The 19,320-nt window shown below is 38.3% G+C and overlaps 1 protein-coding gene across 3 annotated transcripts in view; it reads left to right on the top strand.

Annotated features, from left to right (window-relative positions):
• TMEM236 (transmembrane protein 236) overlaps positions 1–19,320 on the top strand; it is a 66,182-nt gene that overhangs the window by 35,217 nt on the left and 11,645 nt on the right. For all 3 annotated transcript variants that reach the window (XM_044392192.3, XM_057304738.1, XM_026478995.4), the window contains 2 exons: positions 10,726–10,798; positions 14,254–14,395. In XM_044392192.3, the coding sequence (XP_044248127.1) occupies positions 10,726–10,798; positions 14,254–14,395 (215 nt within the window). The remainder of the gene's footprint in view (positions 1–10,725; positions 10,799–14,253; positions 14,396–19,320) is intronic.

Here is a 19,320-nt window from a genome sequence, read left to right as displayed (position 1 = left end):
TATCATTATTATTCCCAAGAGGAAATTTATGATTAGAGAGGTTATGCAACTTCCCTGGTCATTTAACTAGTGAGTGAGAGGACCAGACTTTGGACCTCTGTCCATCTGACTCCATAATTGGTACTTCTAACCACTCTCCTAAACTGTGTCTTTGAATGACAAGGTCCCAATCTGCTGGGGTAAGTTGAGGGTAAGGAAGAGAATAGTCTTTCATTTTTACTCCCCAGTACACATTCTGATTTACAAATCTGGTCCATGTACTCCCCTTGTGCTAATGAGTCTTTGGCTGTCACAGTTACATCTTCCAGTGAATTCTTTGGTGAAATACTCTTCTGGTCTTTCATTTTCTTTGTAGGTGTGGCTGGCCACAGGTGTTCTAAATAGATATACAATAGGTTATCTATAGTTTTAGTGCCGCTGTGAAACTATTTCCTCATGGCCTCATTTGTGAGCACTGTCATATTTCTTTCTCTTAACTGGCATAGAAGAGAAGAATTACCTAGCACTATTCTAGGAACTTTACACATTCTGTACTATTAAATCTAAGCTTTATGACAGCCCAGTGAGGTATGTGCTAGTGTTCTAATTTTATAGATAAAGAAATAGAAATTCTAACAAGTGATCAACTTTGTCAGGTAATAAAATTTGTAAGCGGTAGAGCTGGGATTCGTAAGCCCAGATTGGTCTGAATCTGTGCCATTTCTTTTATCTTGTGTAACTTTTCCTTTATTTTTTTCTGTCTTTGAATGCCAAGTGTATTTCAAGATCAATGCAACTCTTTTGGTGTCTTTAAGATGTATTCCTCCAAAGATATATATTTGGATATTATATATGATTCTCAACATTGTGTAAATGGATATTTTAATATCTGTGGTAAGGTAGAGTGTTTATCTTAATTGCTAGATGAAGATGCTGCAAAAACAATTGGTATGATAGAAGGTAAGGATTGAAATAATGACTTTTGAAGAATGCTTAAATAGTTGTTTATACAAAATCTTATCAATCCTTAGCATTCACAGATAAATTGTTGATGAGCCTATTTGAGGACGTCCCTGTAGGTTCACGATGGCATTATTAGCCCCATGAAGCTGGTATTCAGGAGAGAATGAGTCATCCAGCTAGGAAAGAGTGTGCCCTGGCCATACAGCTGAGAGGTACAGACCTGAGTTCAAATCTCAGCTTTGAAATTGTGAGGATTTGTGTGAGTTATTTAAGTTCTTTGAATCTTAATTTTCTCATGAGCATAACAGGGACAACCTAGCTTTATCATTTGAGTGCTGTTTTAAGAAACTGAATAGGATTATGCATATAAAGTTCCAAGCATAATGCCTGGCACATAGTACAGATTCAATGAATATTATTGTTATTACCTCAGGCTGCATTTAGTATTTCCATTTAAAACATGATCTTGTTTTGGGGCACCTGGGTGGCTTAGTTGGGTAAATGTCCAGCTCTTGATTTTGGCTCAGATCCTGATCTCAGGGTTGTGAGACGGAGCCCCATGTTCGACTCCCCTGCTTAACATTCTCTCTCTCTGCCCCTCTGCCCCTTCCCACCCCATACACACACACACACTCTCTCTCTAATTAAAAAAAAATAAACAAAATAAATAAATATGACATGATCTTGTTTAATCCTCAGAATGACTCTGAGAAGTGGGAGAAGGGATAAAAAAAGTGATGAGGAAAAAAATTATATGCTATAAGTGAGATTCTTTGAATTTGGAAAATCTTGCAGGTCTCTTTCATCCTTTGAGAAAAATGAAGGTCAAAATAGTGATATCATGAATATCTTATAAAGTATTTGGCAATTATACAGTGCTTCTGTGTTTTATTTTTTCACTTGACCTGCACACTAGTGTTGTGAGGTTGACCAAGTGGATATAATTCCTATTTTGTAAAGGAGGAAACAATGCCAGACATCTTAAGACATGCACACTAAATCAACAGTAGAGTCTGAATTTTAATCCAGTGCTCTTTGCTTTACTCTTGTGGAACTCTTCCTCATTCTCTTTAGAATGATTGTTCCTTTTTAGGGATGCCTGTCATAATTCATAATAGACTAGGGAGATGGTTTGAGGAATGAGGAAAAGCTATTTATATACACACCAAATTGTACATCCCAGTAAATAAGAAATTCTTTCCTGAGGGGGCGCCTGGGTAGCGCAGTCGTTAAAGCGTCTGCCTTCGGCTCAGGGCGTGATCCTGGCGATCCGGGATCGAGTCCCACATCAGGCTCCTCCGCTGGGAGCCTGCTTCTTCCTCTCCCACTCCCCCTGCTGTGTTCCCTCTCTCGCTGGCTGTCTCTCTGTCACATAAATAAATAAAATCTTTAAAAAAAAAAAAAAAAAAAGAAATTCTTTCCTGGGGTATCAGTGAATGGATGAAACAACTGAGCTGCAAAACTAGTCTGCAGATGGAGCATATCTCGATAAAGAGGGTATCTGGGGATAGGATAATAATGGAAGACTTGTGGGGATTCCCAGAATGCCATGGGACACAGGGCTGCATTTCAGGAATTCTCACAAGTCTTTCAGAGTACAATTACCTTAGAACATAACATGTCATGAATTCCGGGCAGTGCCATGTTTGAAACATGCCAACATTTTGGACTGCATTGTACCTTGCTTAAGTCTTTAACCTATTAGATATGATTTGCTGTTGATTTGTTTAAGATAGTGGTAGTAATAGTAGTAGTAGTTGTAGTCGTAGTAAAATAAGAGAAGTACTTATTGAAAGCGTTTGATAGTAGCAGTATGTACCAGGCATAGTGGTAAACACATTGCCTGTATTATTTTAGTTAATTCTCTAACTTTTATGTGTAAGAACAATTGGGGCACAGAAGTTACAAGACCACACAGGCAGTGAGCTATGGAGCCACACTGACCACAGGTGGTCTGTCTCCAGAGCCTGGTCTCTCGAGCACCTTACTATTCCATAGTGGCACACCTAAGTCATGTGCGCAGTGATAATAATGCCTAAGCACTGCTGGACAGGCTGGATAAACTGAAGGAAGTAGAGCTTGCTCTTTTCAGACCTGGGAAGGTCATCCGTTAGTTACCATGAACTAAACACTGGTGCTTAAGTTACTTCTTTCTTCCAGTGGGTCTGTCCATCTTCTATTCATTTGCAATAATTTTGTGATACTTGACTATAGGCTTTTTCTTCCTTGCCATATCCAGTAAATCAGGAATATATTTACTTTTGCTTTTCTCTCCCACCTTGTGCAATAAGTCACCAGATTCCATCAATTCTTCCTCTTTCATCTCTCTTGCATCACGTCTTTGTTCTCCATGACTGTTAACTTCACCCCAGTTAGGCACTAACTTCCAGAGTCATCATACACGGACATGGTTCCCCAAATTTTCCTATGTTCAAATCCAGTATCAGATCATTTGTCCTGGTTGTTTTGTTCAAGGAAGCATGAAGAACATTTTATGAAATAATGCTGGGGCTCTGATAACCTTCACCAGCTGGTGTAATAATCTTATTGAAAAATGTTTTCTGCACATCAGTCTTGCCCCTTAAAAATCTAATCTCCCCCTTGCTTGTACAATGGTATTGGCATTATACCACAGAATCCTAAAGCTAGAAGTCAACTTAGAGTTCTCCTACTACACTATTTCTCACAATACAGATAGACAATGGACCTCTGATTTTAAGGGGAATTCACTAGTTTTTGTCTAGTTCTGAAAATAGTCTTCCTTATTGCCATATATGAAAATAAAATCTGCCTCCATGAAAGTTCCTCCCCATCTTCTTCATAGACTTCATGTCCTCTGCCCTCTTTATATGCCAGTGAATTTGGCCATGGCTAGGAGCTGTACCCAATCCCCTCCCCCCCCCGATTTCTTAGATCACCCCCCTTTCTTTTTAAGTAGACTCCATGTCTAGCATGATGCCCAGTGTTGTGCTTGAACTCACGACCCTGAGATCAAGACCTGAGCTGAGGTCAAGAGTTGAATGCTTAACTGACTGAGCCCGCCAGGTGCCCCCCAATTTCCTCTCTTTATTGCTTTACAAGCGTTCTCATTGGCTCATAATACAAACTGCCACTTATATGATGATGATTCCCAAAATTGTGTCTCCAGGGGTGACTTTTCTCTGAGTGACCTCAATGACCTCAGAGGAAAGTGTGTATTAAAGTTTTTCAAATATTGAAAGGAGCTGCATCACTCGGCCATCTCAAGCACACCCCATGTTAGTCTGCTAAGTCTTCTGTGGTATTCTTGTTCTATGATTTCTGTACCTTTTACCCTTTGGATATTTCCTTCATATGATGGCTGACTAGCTAATGTTCAGATGATCTCACTGATACCCTGATGTCCTGTGGATACAGCTGTCAACTTCAGCTGTTGGTATGATGTATTGACACCAACTACAGCTGTGTCACTTTCATCGCTGAGGGTGACTTCTCAAAAAACTTGCTCTAATTGCACAGTTACTTCATCTTACATGTCTTTCCATCCTGGGAACAGAGTGTGGTTCACACATTTAACAACAGTGTAGACGAATGGGCAAATGGATGAATGCAGAACTTGGCTTGTAGTGTGAGCTCACTGGGGTTAGTGTCAAATAGGAAGGTTATTATTTTTCGTTGGGAAGTTAATGGCAGATTGTGGGGAGTCTTGGAAGACAAGGAAGGGAACTTGGACCTGAAGAGCTAAGTGATAGAGAATGTGTATGAGTTTCTGAGCATAGGGTGGTTTCCCACATTATTATCTGACCTGTTCCACTCACCGTGCTTTCTCTGAGAAATCTCAGGTCCAGAATTCTTGTTGCACAAATAGGAATTGTTAACTCACCATGGCTGAGCTCAGTCAGGCCTTTCTTCGTAGGCCTATGCCTGGGGGAATCCGTCTTTCTAATTTACTCCAGATGCCCACAGAGCCCTACTGGTAGTCCCTAACGCCTCCTTCCATCTGGAACCTCCACCATGTCCACACGTCCTTCTCCCCAGCTGTTCTGTACTCTGGTTACAGCCTTGCGCTGGTCTTAGCACGAGTACACCTTCAAAGATGTGTCTGTGGGATTTCCAACATTAATTTCGTTGTATGAATTTCCTAGGATTGCTGTTACAAAGTACCACAAACTTGGGAGCTTAAACAATAGAAATGTACTGTCCCATAATTCTGGAGGCTAGAAATCTGAGGTCAAGTTGTTCGTTGGTTCCTTGTGAGGGCTGTGCGGAAGAATCTGTGTCAGGACTGTCTCCCAGCATCTGGTGGTTTGCTGGTACTCTAGCGTTTCTTAGCGTATTGACGCATCGCCCTGATCTCTGCCTTCATCATCACACGGTGTTCTTGCTGTGTCTCCTCACGTAGTCTTCCCTCTGTGCATGTGTCTCCAAATTTTCTCTTTTTATAAGGACACAAGTCATGTTGGATTAGGGCCCACCCTGATGACCTCATCTTAACTTATTACCTCTGGAAAGACACTATTTCCAATAGAGTCACATTCTGAGGTACTGGGGGTTGGGACTTCAACATGTCTCTTTTGGGGGAACATAATTCAACCCATGACAGTCTGCCCTCTGGCCCTCCCCAAAATTCATGTTCCTCTGACATGCAAACTAGATTCACTGAAACCTAGCAGGGCAAATTTCACTTAATTTTAAGGCTTGAGAATAATCCTCTGTGGCTGGACACTGTGTCCTCTGGCCCCATCAGGCTGGGGGCTCCATCCTTTTCCTGGCTTCTGGGTTTGAGGTGGAAACCTCCGGGCCCGTGGTGGCAGTGGCAGCCTCCTGGGCCTCTAAAGCACTGTCAGAGTCATTCTTCCCTTTTCTTGAAGGATGATACATGTTCACAGTCAAAGAGCTCCAGTAGCCCACTTCCTGCCTCTTGAATTCCAAAAGGCTAACAGCTTTCCTTCCTTTTGTCCCATCTCTGTCCCCCTTTAGTCCAAACTGGCAGTGGAGGTATTTCTGATTCACAGGTCGCACCCTTAGTATCCTCTCTAGAACATGCTCTATCTTTTTTTTTAAAGATCGTATTTATTTATTTGAGAAAGAGAGCACAAGTGTGGGGGGGTGAGGGACAGAGGGAGAAGAAGAAGCAGACTCCTTGCTGAGCAGGGAGCCCGACCTGGGGCTCGATCTCAGGACCCTGGGATCATGACCTGAGCCGAAGGCAGACGCTTAACTGACTGAGCCACCCAGGTACCCCTTTAATTTTTTCCAATATGGATAGACAGAAATTTCCAAATCTTCAAGTTCCAGTTCCTTTTTGTTAACACTCCCTTCTTTGAATTCTCTCTCTCCTCTTAAATTTTGCTCTAAGCGGCAAGGAGAAACCAGGCAGTGCCTTCAGTGCTTTGCTTAGAAATCTCAGCTAAGAATCCAAGTTCATCAACTGTGAAGTTCTACTCTCTATCCAGCAGAACACAGTTCTACCAAGTTTTCTGCCACTCTATAGAAAGGATTGCCTTTCCTCCAGTTTCCAATAACACGGTCCTGAGTGCTGCCTGAGACTTCACCAGAAACACCTATAACATTCGTATTTGTAGCATTTATGTTCTTGACAATGTGCATACTGTCTAAGGTTGATAGAGGCTCTCTCTGCAGCTCTCCTCTTTTCTTTCTGAGCTTCCACCAGAATCTCCCGTTAAGACCCATATTTTCCTAACAGTCTGTTCTAGGCAGTCTAGCCTTTTCCTATCACGAATCTTCAGACTCTTCCAGATAACCCATTATCCCATTCCAAAGCCATTTCCACATTTTTAGGTATTTATTACAGCAGTACCCCACTTCCTTATAGCAAAATCTGCATTAGTTTTGTAGGGTGACCGTAACAGAGAACTTCTAACTGGGTGGCATAAACAACAGACGTGTATTGTCTGCCAGTTCTGGAGGCTAGAAGTCTTGAGATCAAGGTGTTGGTTGGTTCCTTCTGATCACGGGGGGTTCTCTGGGACTCCGGCATACCTCGTCTTGGAGATGCATCACCCTGCTTGATCTCTGCCTTCATCATCATGTGATGTCTTCCTGTGTTTCTTCACGTAGTCTTCTGTCTGTACATTCTCCAAATTTTCCCTCTTTATAAGGACACCAGTCACGTTGGATCAGGGCCCACCTTAACGATCTCGTTTTAACTTATTACGTATGGAAAGACCCTATTGCCAAATAAGGTTACATTGTAAGATGCCAAGAGTTTGAACTTCAACATATCTTTTAGGGGGAACAGAATTTAACCCACAACAGTTATTAATAAATTATAAACATATGTTAGCAGTAAGTCAAGATTTTCAAATACTAATTATTATTTCAGGTTACATAAAACACAGAACTTGGATTAGGAACAGGTTACATCTTTATTTTCACTAACCTCTAATTGAAAGCTATCATTTCTTTCCATTTTTATTTTATTTATTTATTTTTTAAAGATTTTATTTATTTATTTGACAGAGAGAGACAGTGAGAGAGGGAACAGAAGCAGGGGGAGTGGGAGAGGGAGAAGCAGGCTCCCAGTGGAGGAGCCTGATGTGGGGCTCTATCCCAGCACCCCGGGATCATGCCCTGAGCCGAAGGCAGACGCTTAACGACTGAGCCACTCAGGTGCCCCTTTTTTTCCATTTTTAATGTTGGTAACAAACCACAGTAGTATTACCAGAACCTGTAATTTCATTACACAGGCCTTTTCCTATCACATTACAGTTGTTGCAGATACTTCGTAGAATGATTTATGAATGATTTCAGTTTCTGCGAGATCTTGAGTACTCGAAGGGAAATAAGACAGTGTGTTCATGGATAGGCACATATATTACTCTATCAAATTTTTAAAAGAATTTGGATAACTGTATTTCAACAGAATGGCTTTGTTTTGTTTTTAGAATTTTTATTTTGAGAAAGGTCCATAGAATTTACCAGATTCTCAGAAGTTTCACTGCACAAAAATGGTTCAAAAACATTGTTCTAGCCAGTGGAGATAACGTAGTGAAACCACTCAGATAAGCTTCCTGCTTCCATGGAACTTAGTTTGGGGATTGGCAAAGAGGAATGTGTAAAACAGTAAATAAGAAATAATCAGCAGAATTTCAGATGGTCGTAGGGCCATAAATATATATAATTCCACGTCAGACATGGAAGATCTGGGAGTAGAGAGCTGCTGGCAAAGGGAGTAGCAAGTGTACGACTTGAAGGTGGGGTGAGCTTGCTGTGATCATGAAGTAACTAGAAGGCCAGTACAGCTGGAGTTAAGTGGTTTTTTGGGAGAGAAGAAGGTCATTCTAAATGAGAAACAGTAGGAGAACAAAGAGAAACCACATCATATAGATCATGTAGGCTAGACTAATAGGTTTCAGTTTTATTCTAATTATATGACTTGTGCATCGGAGATTTTTAAAAAATATATAAAATGCACAAATGTGTGTATTTTATGAAAAATACTCATAAAATTTACCATCTTAACCATTTTTAAGTGCACAGATCAGTGGCATTAATTCCATTCACACTGTTGTGCCGTCACCAACCATCCATCCACAGAACTATTTTCATCTTGCAAAACTGAAACTTTGTCTCCACCAAACACTAACTCTCCATTCACCCCATCCCCCATCATTGGAGATTTTTGAGCAGGGCAGTGATAAGATATGTTTTACATTTTAAAAATATAACTGTTTGCTCTATGGAGAAAAGGTTGCTAGGCAAGAATAGAAGCACTAACAGGAAATCGGTTAGGAAGTCAGATGAGAGATGATAGCAGACAAGCTACAGTGTTAGCAAAGGATGAATTGGAAATGTGTTTTTAGTAAATCTACTTGCAGTAAACCAGACAGCATTTGAAGATAATCAGAACAGGTATGGAGAAGGATGTGGAGTCTTTTCCAGGCATTAAATCTGGATTACCTATTAGACATCCAAGTGGAGGTACCAAATAGAATTGGGCATACAAGCCCAGAGCTCAGGAATATATATATAATCTATATATAGATATATATATCTATATATAGATTATGTATATAAAATATTGATTTATTAATTTTGATTTTTCAAAAAAGACATTTAGAGATCATGTACCAAGAATGACTTCATTTTTTTTTAAAGATTTTATTTATTTATTTGACAGAGATGGAGACAGCCAGCGAGAGAGGGAACACAAGCAGGGGGAGTGGGAGAGGAAGAAGCAGGCTCATAGTGGAGGAGTCTGATGTGGGGCTCGATCCCATAACGCCGGGATCACGCCCTGAGCCGAAGGCAGACGCTTAACCGCTGTGCCACCCAGGCACCCCCCAAGAATGACTTCAAGTGAAAACATTTGGGTATTTCTTACTTGAACCAAAGAAATCATATATATAAATAAAATATTTGGAAGTCATGGGTAAGTGGTTGGTGTTTAAAACCAAGGGATTGGCTTAGATAATTGAGGGAGAAAATATAGATAAAGAAGAGGAGCAGGAGTAATCTCTGGGGCACTCCTATCTATTTTTGAGCACAAGCTAAGAAGAAGAGGGCTCCCTGAAGGCTCTAGCTAGTCTTAGAGAACCAGGTGCTGCAGGAACCTAGACCTGGGCTCGGAAAAGGAGGCAAAGCTTCCCCTTAAAAGCTCCATTGTACCTCTGGTTTTAGCACATCATACCGGGTCTGGTTGGGAGAGGGGTCTATCCCGCCCCCTAATTTATGTCTATACCTAGAACACCTAGGACCAGAATGGGATAGACGGAAGCATGGTAGGGCCAAGGAGAGATACTTAGTTATTTGAAAGAGTTCAACACTTTTTGTACTTAAAAACACATTATCATATAAATGTAATTAGTAAAATGTGTAATTAGTGAAATGTGTATTTCAGGAAAGAGGAGGTAAGCATTTCATTATACAAAAGATTTGAGTATATTTTATCTTCCCATAAATTAATGATGCTAAGTGTATATTTTAATTCTTTCTGTCGTACGGTATTTTATGTATTATGCATGTATTATATCACAATAGCCATTTGATTAATTGATCATGTAAAGTTTAAGAAATGGTCCAAAACAAGTGTGAAAAATTATATGATTTTATATATCATATACATACATGATTTTATATATATGTGGTATACATAAAATTTTATATTTTTGTATATATAATATATGTGATATATGTGATTTTATATACATATATATGATATATAAAATCACACCATATTTCATTATATATTATATATATAGTTTGTATATCATTTTATATATCCTCTCTAGCTCTATATATCTATATATCTCTATCCATATAGATATATAGATAAATATAGGTATAGATGTATAGATATATAGATATATGATATATATAGATCTATCTATCCAAATATTTTCACTTGAAGTCATCCTTGGTATACGATCTCTAAATGTCTTTTTTGAAAAATCAATTTTAGACATAGGGTATAGTATAACTTAAGCAAGTCATGTTCTTTTTTTCAGTTGGTCACCAGAGCCAGAACTCTTGGGCAGGGTTCCAAATAATAATGAAAATGTTGAATGTCACTTGTCTTGTCTTGCACGGAGATGCTCTTAGAAGTCCATAGTTTGCTAGTTATTTGGAAATCTCTCATCCCTTTGTTCTAGAAAATATTCCGGTTTTTGCATGTGTTGCCCTTTGCCATACTCAAACATTTGGGAAATGGAAATAGGGAAGCAGTAGTTTCTTAGAAAAACTATAGATGAATGGAACAGGAACTGCAAAATTAGCAAAATGTAACAGGAACTGTTGATCTTGTACATTATGGCTTTTGCTTATTTTTTTCTCCTTTGCTAGGAGACCTGTTATGATGATGTGTGTTATACTCACCACACTTCCCAGCTTCAGCTTTTCTATCGCAGTGACTGAGGTATGGAATTTTAATTTCTCCTGCTGCAAGATTTTGAGATTTTTAATTTTCCTTTGTTACTGGAATTTGATAGAACAGTGTGCCTGATAAGTTTCTTAAAGTGTATTTTATCCAATCTTCTTCCAAGTTACAATGCATATATTTAAAGTACTGAGATGATTGTTACATCTGCAGTTGTGAAGGAAGGTCTAGCAGCCAATTAAAAAAAGTACCTTCTGTGTTTGTGTGTGAGAGATAGGAATGTTAATTTCAAAATAATAAAAAAGCAAGGGATTTGAAAGTAGATCCACATTTGTTTCTTTTAGCTAGATGTCTTTTGAGTGTCCTCAGTACTAAACTCTCCGAAAGGATAACCACTCACATTCTAAGACCTTTGATAATACATCCATTGGCAAAGCATTTGCACACGATATTTATTTGAAAATAAACTTGACTTTATGTTTTGACTTAATGCAGGTTCAAAAGGACTCTGATAGATGGGCATCTATAGGAGAGGACTATTATAGGCAGAACTTTAAGGTTGTGAGAATTTTATTGTCTAAAAGTGGTTCAAAGAAGAATGCCCTATTAACCTTATTAATTTGCGTGATGCTGTGAAAAATATAATTTTCAGTCCCCCAAAGTGAGCAACTTAAATTATATTTCATAGATGAAATATGTTGCATAGATACTTATTAAATAGTGCATATTACATGCCAGGCACTGTGTTAGGTACTAGGATAAAATCCTTAGGAAATCTGATGGAGTCTCTGGCCTTCAGTCATCATTTATCGACAGTAGAGAGAAAAATAAACAGGCAATCAGAATAGTTATGATAGGCTTTGTGAGAGAAGTGAGTACTGGATAGTGTATGATATCATTAGAAATACACGATTGTCGGAATATGTCCTAGATGCTGGATTAGGACAGCATATGAATGTGTTAACCTCAGAAGTCTCCACAGATGTACTTGCCATCAAACAACAATATGTGAATATTTTTATCTAAATTTATCTTTTTCCCTTCCCTCCTCCCCAAGGACTTTGTAAAGCACATGGGAGGTCCCCAAGACCTTTAAAAATTCGGTTTACAACCTTTTAAGGAATCCTATTATCATAAAGTGATGGTATATTTGTAGTTGGATTGCCCTTTTAGGGGCAAAAAGAATCTTTTTGGTTCTTTTCTATTATGTTCTTATCCACTGGTGCACATTTTTTTCCTTCTTTCTTTTAATTTTTCACTTAAGTATAACACACAAACAGAAATGTGTACAAAACATAAGATATACAGTATTAATGAAATACCACAGAGCAAACTGCTGTGTCAGTACTACTCAGGTCAAAAAATAAAACTTTGCCCGCTCCCTAAAAGCCACCCCCACGTTTTTTGCAATGACCACCTTTCCCTCCTCCTCAGAGGTAACTTCTAACTTAACTTCTAATACCATAGATTGGTTTGTCTGGTTTTGAATCTTTCATAAAGAGAAATTCAATGATCTATCTATCTATCTATCTATCTATCTATCTATCTATCTTCTATTTATCTACCTAATATATGTGTGGCTTCTTTTATTCAGAAGTATGATTCATTCAGGTTTTTGTGTACAACTGTATTCCATTCATTTTCATTCTGTAGAGTATTTCATATTATGAATATATTACAGGTTACATTTCTGCTTTTGATGCCCACCTTCAGTTGTGTCTGGTTTTGATTATTACAAATAATGCTGCTGTGAACATCTTTGAATATGTCTATTGATGCACATATCAAGAATTTCAGTTGGTTAAATATGGAGGAGTGTAATTGATGGATCATAAGATATTCAGATGTTCAGCTGTAGCAGAAAATGCCAGTTTTCCAAAGAAATTAGACTTGACACTGGCAGAGAACAAGCCTACCTGTTGCTCCACATTCTTGCTAGCCTTACCTTGTAAGTCTTTTAGGCATTCCAGTGTGTATATTCTTGAATCTCATTGTAGTTTTATATTCCATTTCACCAATAATTTATGAAATTGAACATTTTCTCATCTTGTCAATTTTTTCCTATTGTGTTACTTATCCTTTTGGAATTGATTCAGAAATTATTTATATATTCAGATTTCAAGCCCTTTGTTGATTATATGTGTTGTAAATATATTCACAATTTGTGGCTTACTACTTTTCATGCCGTTTTTGGACAAAGAGTTCTTAAATTAAAAACAGTGCAGTTTATCAGTTTCTTTTTTTCGCGGGTAGTAGTTTTGGTAATTTGAAAAGATTTTGTCATATTGTGAATCTGAACCTCAAGCACCTGATGATATCCTCCTAGATTATATTTTGGGGCCTGTATTGTTTTACATTCTCTTTATATTCACAATCCATTTGAAACTAATTTTTGTATATGTTGTGCAGTAGGGAGTCCATTTCGCCCCAATTAATGTCTAATGAACTGAGCACTGTTTATTAAAAAGTTTGTCTTTCCACATTTCTCTGCAGTGCTACTTTTGTTATAAATCAGGTGAGTATATATACACATCTATTTCAAGTCTTCTGTTTTGTTCACTGCCTACTTTTATATACCTATGCCAATACCACATTGACTTAATTCTTCTAGCTTTATAATAGCCCTTTATATCCATAAGGGTAAATCTTTATATCCTTTTCATCTAAATGTCTTGTATTTCTATATGGATTTTAGAGTCCACTTATCATTTTCCACAAAACTTTTTATTTTGATTGAGGTTGCATTGAATGGTATCATTTTTTAAAATCTCATTTTCCCTTTACTGGTACTTAGAAATAATTTATCCATTTTGGGGAGGTTTTCCCCATGTACAATTATGTAGTCTATGAATAATGATCAATCATATATTTCTTTTCTTTCCAATACTTACAGTGTTTATTTCTTTCTCTTGTGTCATTACACTGGCTAAGACCACTAATACAATGTTGAATAGAATTGGTCATGGTGGCACCTTTGTCTTCTTCCTGATCTCAGAGGGAAAGCTCTCAACATATCACCACTAATAGGATGTTTGCCATAGGTTTTTTTGTAGATACCTTAATTAGATGAAGGAAGTATCCCAAAACATGGCTGGGTTTACCTGGGCTCTCTCTTCTCAAAAGACCCTGAGCTCCGTCCAACATCTGTCCCCCTCATTCTTTGATCTAAGGACTCCCAAAGGCTCTGCTTAGCAGTAGATTTTGAAGAAATTGTCCATCCCACCATTACCAGGAGCCTGCCATTGTATGTTTGCATGTATTTACCAAGCTCTATCTTGAACTGAAAGCTCATCCACTGATAGGGATCTTTGCTACATCTTTACAAATTTTTCAGAAGGTTATGGGGTTGAACACCTGAAAAGCTGGAAATCAAGCTTCTAGTCTTTGAGCAAATGTCTTTATAATTAATTTAGTGCTACTTTCAGACTATTAAAAGAATTTTAAACAAAGAAAGCACAAAAGTGTAATCCTTTTAAATGGTTTTCTGAAAACAGGTTCAAAAAAGTATTAGCGGTTCTGCGGATATCTTACCTGATAGATTACCAGACCTGCCAGTTTCTCTGGTTCTGACTTCCTTGATTGTGGTTGATATTATTGAAAAGCTCAGGATACATCCTCTTAGAGGGCGGCTAAAGAGTAAGTATTCTTCTTTTAAACATAAAAATTTTTAAAAGTTTGACAGATTTTCCTGTCACCTTGTTATCTGTTGAATGTTTAATGATACCCTTTCTTACATCTAACATTATAGTTAGAAGATAAGAAATGAATATATCTAAATATAATTATTTTAAAACCTACCTTGATAGCTACACAGTTATTCTTATTTGTATTTTGGTAGTACTGATAAATGAATAAGCTTACCAAATATTTAATACCAAAACCTTTAATGTTTACTCTAGCACAATAATTGTCTGAGTAAATTATTATAGATTTATATTTTTTAGGAACTCTTAAAACCTGAAGTTTAGATAAATAAATAGTTTAGTTTTGGATACCTTTGATACAGAAATTAATGTGACTACTGCAGTTATGTCTTAGAGAATTATGTGTTTTTAATTGTGGATTGTCAAAAAGCTAACAATCACAACAAAACCAAGATGTGCCACAAATATTCCTCCAAAGGGATCAATCAAAACTAAATTCAAGTTGGCCTTAAAAAAAGAAGAAAAAAGGAAAAGGTAATTTGCTAATTGAATATTATGTTTGGTCTTAAATTTTCTCAACTTTCACTTCATTTCATGTGATAGTATCTGTGTTTAATTTATAATAAGTGTATGCTATAGTTCTTGTATGGCTAAGATTTTTATATTTGAAGTGGATAGATTTTGTCTAATCACTTCCTGGTGGGGTGGAGGGGTTGAATTGAGTGAGTCACTGGGGAATACATTAGCGCAATAGGGATGACTACCGCAACCAGGAAGGAAAAGACCAGAGAGTCACTTATGGATCATGAGCCACCAGCCTTCCAGTCACTCTTACTCCTCAAATTGAAGAATAAAACTGAGTTGGGAGGCCACCAGGAAATCTGAGACTCTGAGCTTCATGTTTGTACTCTGTCCTCAAGTAGGAGATGACAGTTGTTATGCTTAACATAACACAGGGGACGAGGTAGGTAAGATGGTAGGTAATGGCCACCTTTCGAGGAAAGGGTATCCTCAACTTACATCTGCCCTCCAGAGTCAACTGTATTTGTCTCAGACTGGAGACCTTTGGGGATTGTCATGTCCTTTGTTACTTCTCTAGACTCTTTCTCGATGCAAACCTATTTTGAAATTGGATTGTTTTAAATAATGCTGTACCTTCCAGCTTAATGTGGACATTCTGTTTAAGTTCTTAGTGAGAGTTCTTGGAGTTCTTAGAGAGTTCTCCTTCTAAAAAAGGTACATGTATATTTTTGGGACTAAGTTATTGGCATCTTATATTTTAAGTGATGAGTTGGATTGTCAAAGGGGAATTTTCCCTGTATCCAGCAATGATGATGACACTAAGAATTGAAAAGAGAAAACCCCAAAGAAGTTAGTCTTGGAGACAAGACTTGAAAACCTCTTGCAGAACTGCTTTTTCTTATTTGAAAAGCCTTCTTCTTGAGCTCTTCTCTGCCCAAACTTGGGAGGGTTAATGTCTGGTTTAATAGCTCCACCATTTAATGAAATCATGCTTTTAAAAAAGTAGCATTCACTCAAAATACCTTTGCAGGGGCGCCTGGGTGGCTCAGTCATTAAGCGTCTGCCTTCGGCTCAGGGCATGATCCCGGCGTTCTGGGATCGAGCCCCACATCAGGCTCCTCTGCTAGAGCCTACTTCTTCCTCTCCCACTCCCCCTGCTTGTCTCTCTCTCACTGGCTGTCTCTCTCACTGGCTATCTCTGTGTCAAATAAATAAATAAATAAAATCTTTTAAAAAACTACCTTTGCAAATATTAATATATGTTAATTTAACTTTTATGCAAGCTTTTGAACATGCATACTAATAAAATAGATTATGTGAATTTTCAATTTATGGGGTATTCTCATTCTCTGGAATTTAATATGTAAATTTGTAAACATGTAAGTTGTAATACATAAATCTGAACATAAGCCAGTATGCTAAAAATATGCTGTCACTGCATGTAGTACTTCAGAATCCAAGAGGTAGGGTAGGAGTAGGTGGTGAAGAAGCTTTAGAAACATTTGGCTCCGTTTAGAAAATGTTGAGAAATGGAATATATTCTGTTCTGTGCCCTATCCAGAGAGTTTGAAATGCCTGCCCATCTATCAGCTTACAGCGGTTATGACCTTATACTTGATGAAACTAAGGTAATCTACAGTGCTTGGATTTCTGGACACTCTCATGCCATCTCAACCATCTCAATTCCAAACTAGAAAAGCTTGGTCTTTGTGTAGCTTTTCCTTTTCTAGAATTTTAAATAAAAATTATTCTATATAAAAATTTGCTTATGCTTAAGCCAGTCTTCACTGGATCAAGAGTCCTTTCTGCTAACTTTCCGTTACCAGTCGAAACTTCTCAGTATCAAGTGATTACCATGTCATAACATCAAAGTAAGTGCATCATTTCACATAGCCTGAGCCTCACATGGGAATGTTTTCTGATGACAGATCTCTGAGGCATAGCCATCTCACAGATGTATGTCGTAACTAATAATGTCACGTCCCACTCATGGGAACAAATTATAAGGAGACAATATATAGCCTGAATGTCCCCAGCTCTTACTAGTATGTGGGTACAGATGAACACACTTTGATATTTCTATTTGAATTTTGCTAGCTCAGTCCCAACCAATAAATGACTGGACCTCCATACCTCTTCCTCTTCCATATTGTTCCCTCTCCCGTTTTTTAAGCCAGGCCCAAGATGAGTCTCCTCTGGTCTCATTTGTTGCTCCAGACTGCTAAATATTCCATTGCTCCTGCTTTTTTTTTTTTCAGTTGTCATTCTCATGCACAAACAACCTGGCAATGCTGTTTTTACACCACTCTTGACTGACTCTGCACTAAATGCTTTTAGTATGGCTCTTACTTGCCTCTGGGATATTGTTTGATGTTCTGCGGTGCTTTAGACTGATTGCCTTTCTTCTGACAGTGGGAATCCTGACTTCCCTCACTGAGATGTACTTGTTTAGAGAGGTCCCAAACAGAGCAATAGATTTTCATTTGGGAACACAAGCCTTTTATGCCCAGAATGTATATGAACCAACAGATTGGCTGGGATTCAACAAGTTCAAGTAATGGCCATTCCACTCCACTGGAAACCACCATTTCCCATCCTATCACTAGATCTTGTGGCTGATTCTGGTAGAGCCAGGCTCCTTCTTCTCTTGAGGTAGTTCTTTTCCATGGGATCTCATAGTTTCTCCTTACTTCAGTCTTACCTATATTGTCTAAACCCCAAATCATGGTCACCATTAGATTCCCCCTGCCCCCAGGTAGATTCTTTAACCACCATAAAAACCAGTAATGCAAACAGACCCACAAAGAAGTCCGTGGTTAGGATGCAAATTTTCAGTTCTACCTACAAGGACTCACTTGAATAGCATAAGCCTAGCTCGGGCACCCCATTACAAGTGGTATAATAGAGAATAATAAAGTACTATGGGCAACACATGAAGGACTACTTAATTTAATATAGGGTGTTGGAGGTCAGAAAAATCTAAAGGGAGTATCTGGGGTTTGTAGGAGTTTAGGTAGGCCTGGTGAAGAAAGCTTTCTACATGGAAGGAAGATTGGGCCTCAAGAAATCCAGGCATACATGTAATAAATGGGTAAAAATAACCAGTTGGATTTCATACTCTGAATGGAAAAACCGATTGCTGGAATGGAAGTTGCCTCCTTAAAACACCTATTGTTTGCTTCTCAACTAGTGAATTTGGAAACCTAAAAGTTGCTTTGTAGGGAGGTGTGGGCAGAAAGGGGAGGCTTAACTGAAGTCATTGGTTGCCCCAATTCCTACTTGAACCAAATCAACACAACATTTGTCTGTTTAGGAGTTGATATTTTATATAAGATTTCATTTGAAAGAAAAAATGGTTCTTCTGCTAAATGTTTGGAAACCATGAACCAGGACCTCATTTAGATGCACAGGCTGTGGCTTTCTCTAAGGCAGTACCATAACTCAGGTGGCCAGTGCTCTACCTTTCCAGCCTATGGCTCCCTGGGAATCATGACACTGCACCACCAAAGGACAAAGTGTACCCTCATCCGAGGTGTTGTGATATGATACAATACAATACTGTACAACACACTAAAACACACTACAATACAGCATTGCAGGTAGAACAGGCTCGTCCTGGTAGACCACACGCAGGTTTTGAGGCTCGACACATAGAGAAGCCAGGTAAATTTTTTAACATTCTGTTTCAAACTGTTTTATTTCTAATGTTTTGTTTTCCCAAAATAATACATATTCATTTAAAAAGATTGTCAAATAAACATAAGCAAAAAAGAAGAAAATGGAAATCAACCATGATCCTGTAGACTAGAGATTTAGAACTGATAACATCTTTGTGGACAAATCTTCACTTAAGGAAACCTATTTTGTATCTTTTTTCTTAACAGTATGTGGTGGGAATCATTCTTTTTATTGTATCTTCTTCAGCTACGTGGTTTTTATTGGTTGAATAATATTCTGTTATATTAACAAACCCTGACTTATTTAACCATGATTTATTAACTAACCCCTGTTGTTGGACAACTAGATTCTTTTCCAGTTTTTAACTACTAAAAACACTATTGTTAGGGCTCTTGTTCAGAAGTCAAAAGGGTTGCAGAAAAAAGGAGAAGGATGTGGTGAGAATGAGCAGGGTGATGTGGTTTGAGTTGAGCAGGGGAGGCATGTGTGGAGCGCACATGCGTGGGTAGTAGAGGTGGTCAGCTTCTGGGGGACCTTATGCTGTGTATGAGAGTCAGAAGCCACTTGTAGGTCACTGGCCAAGCAGTGCCTGGGGACAGAGAGAGTTAACTGCCACTGGATGGCAGCTGAATGATATTAGGAGGATGACCACAGAGTGTCCTCAGAAGACCCTGAGCATCTGCACATGCCCAGACTCCTTGGCAATGACATTTGCCA

This window comes from Ursus arctos, unplaced genomic scaffold (genome assembly GCF_023065955.2).
Source record: "Ursus arctos isolate Adak ecotype North America unplaced genomic scaffold, UrsArc2.0 scaffold_30, whole genome shotgun sequence".
NCBI lineage: Eukaryota > Metazoa > Chordata > Mammalia > Carnivora > Ursidae > Ursus > Ursus arctos.
This window is presented reverse-complemented; position numbering and strand designations above follow the sequence as displayed.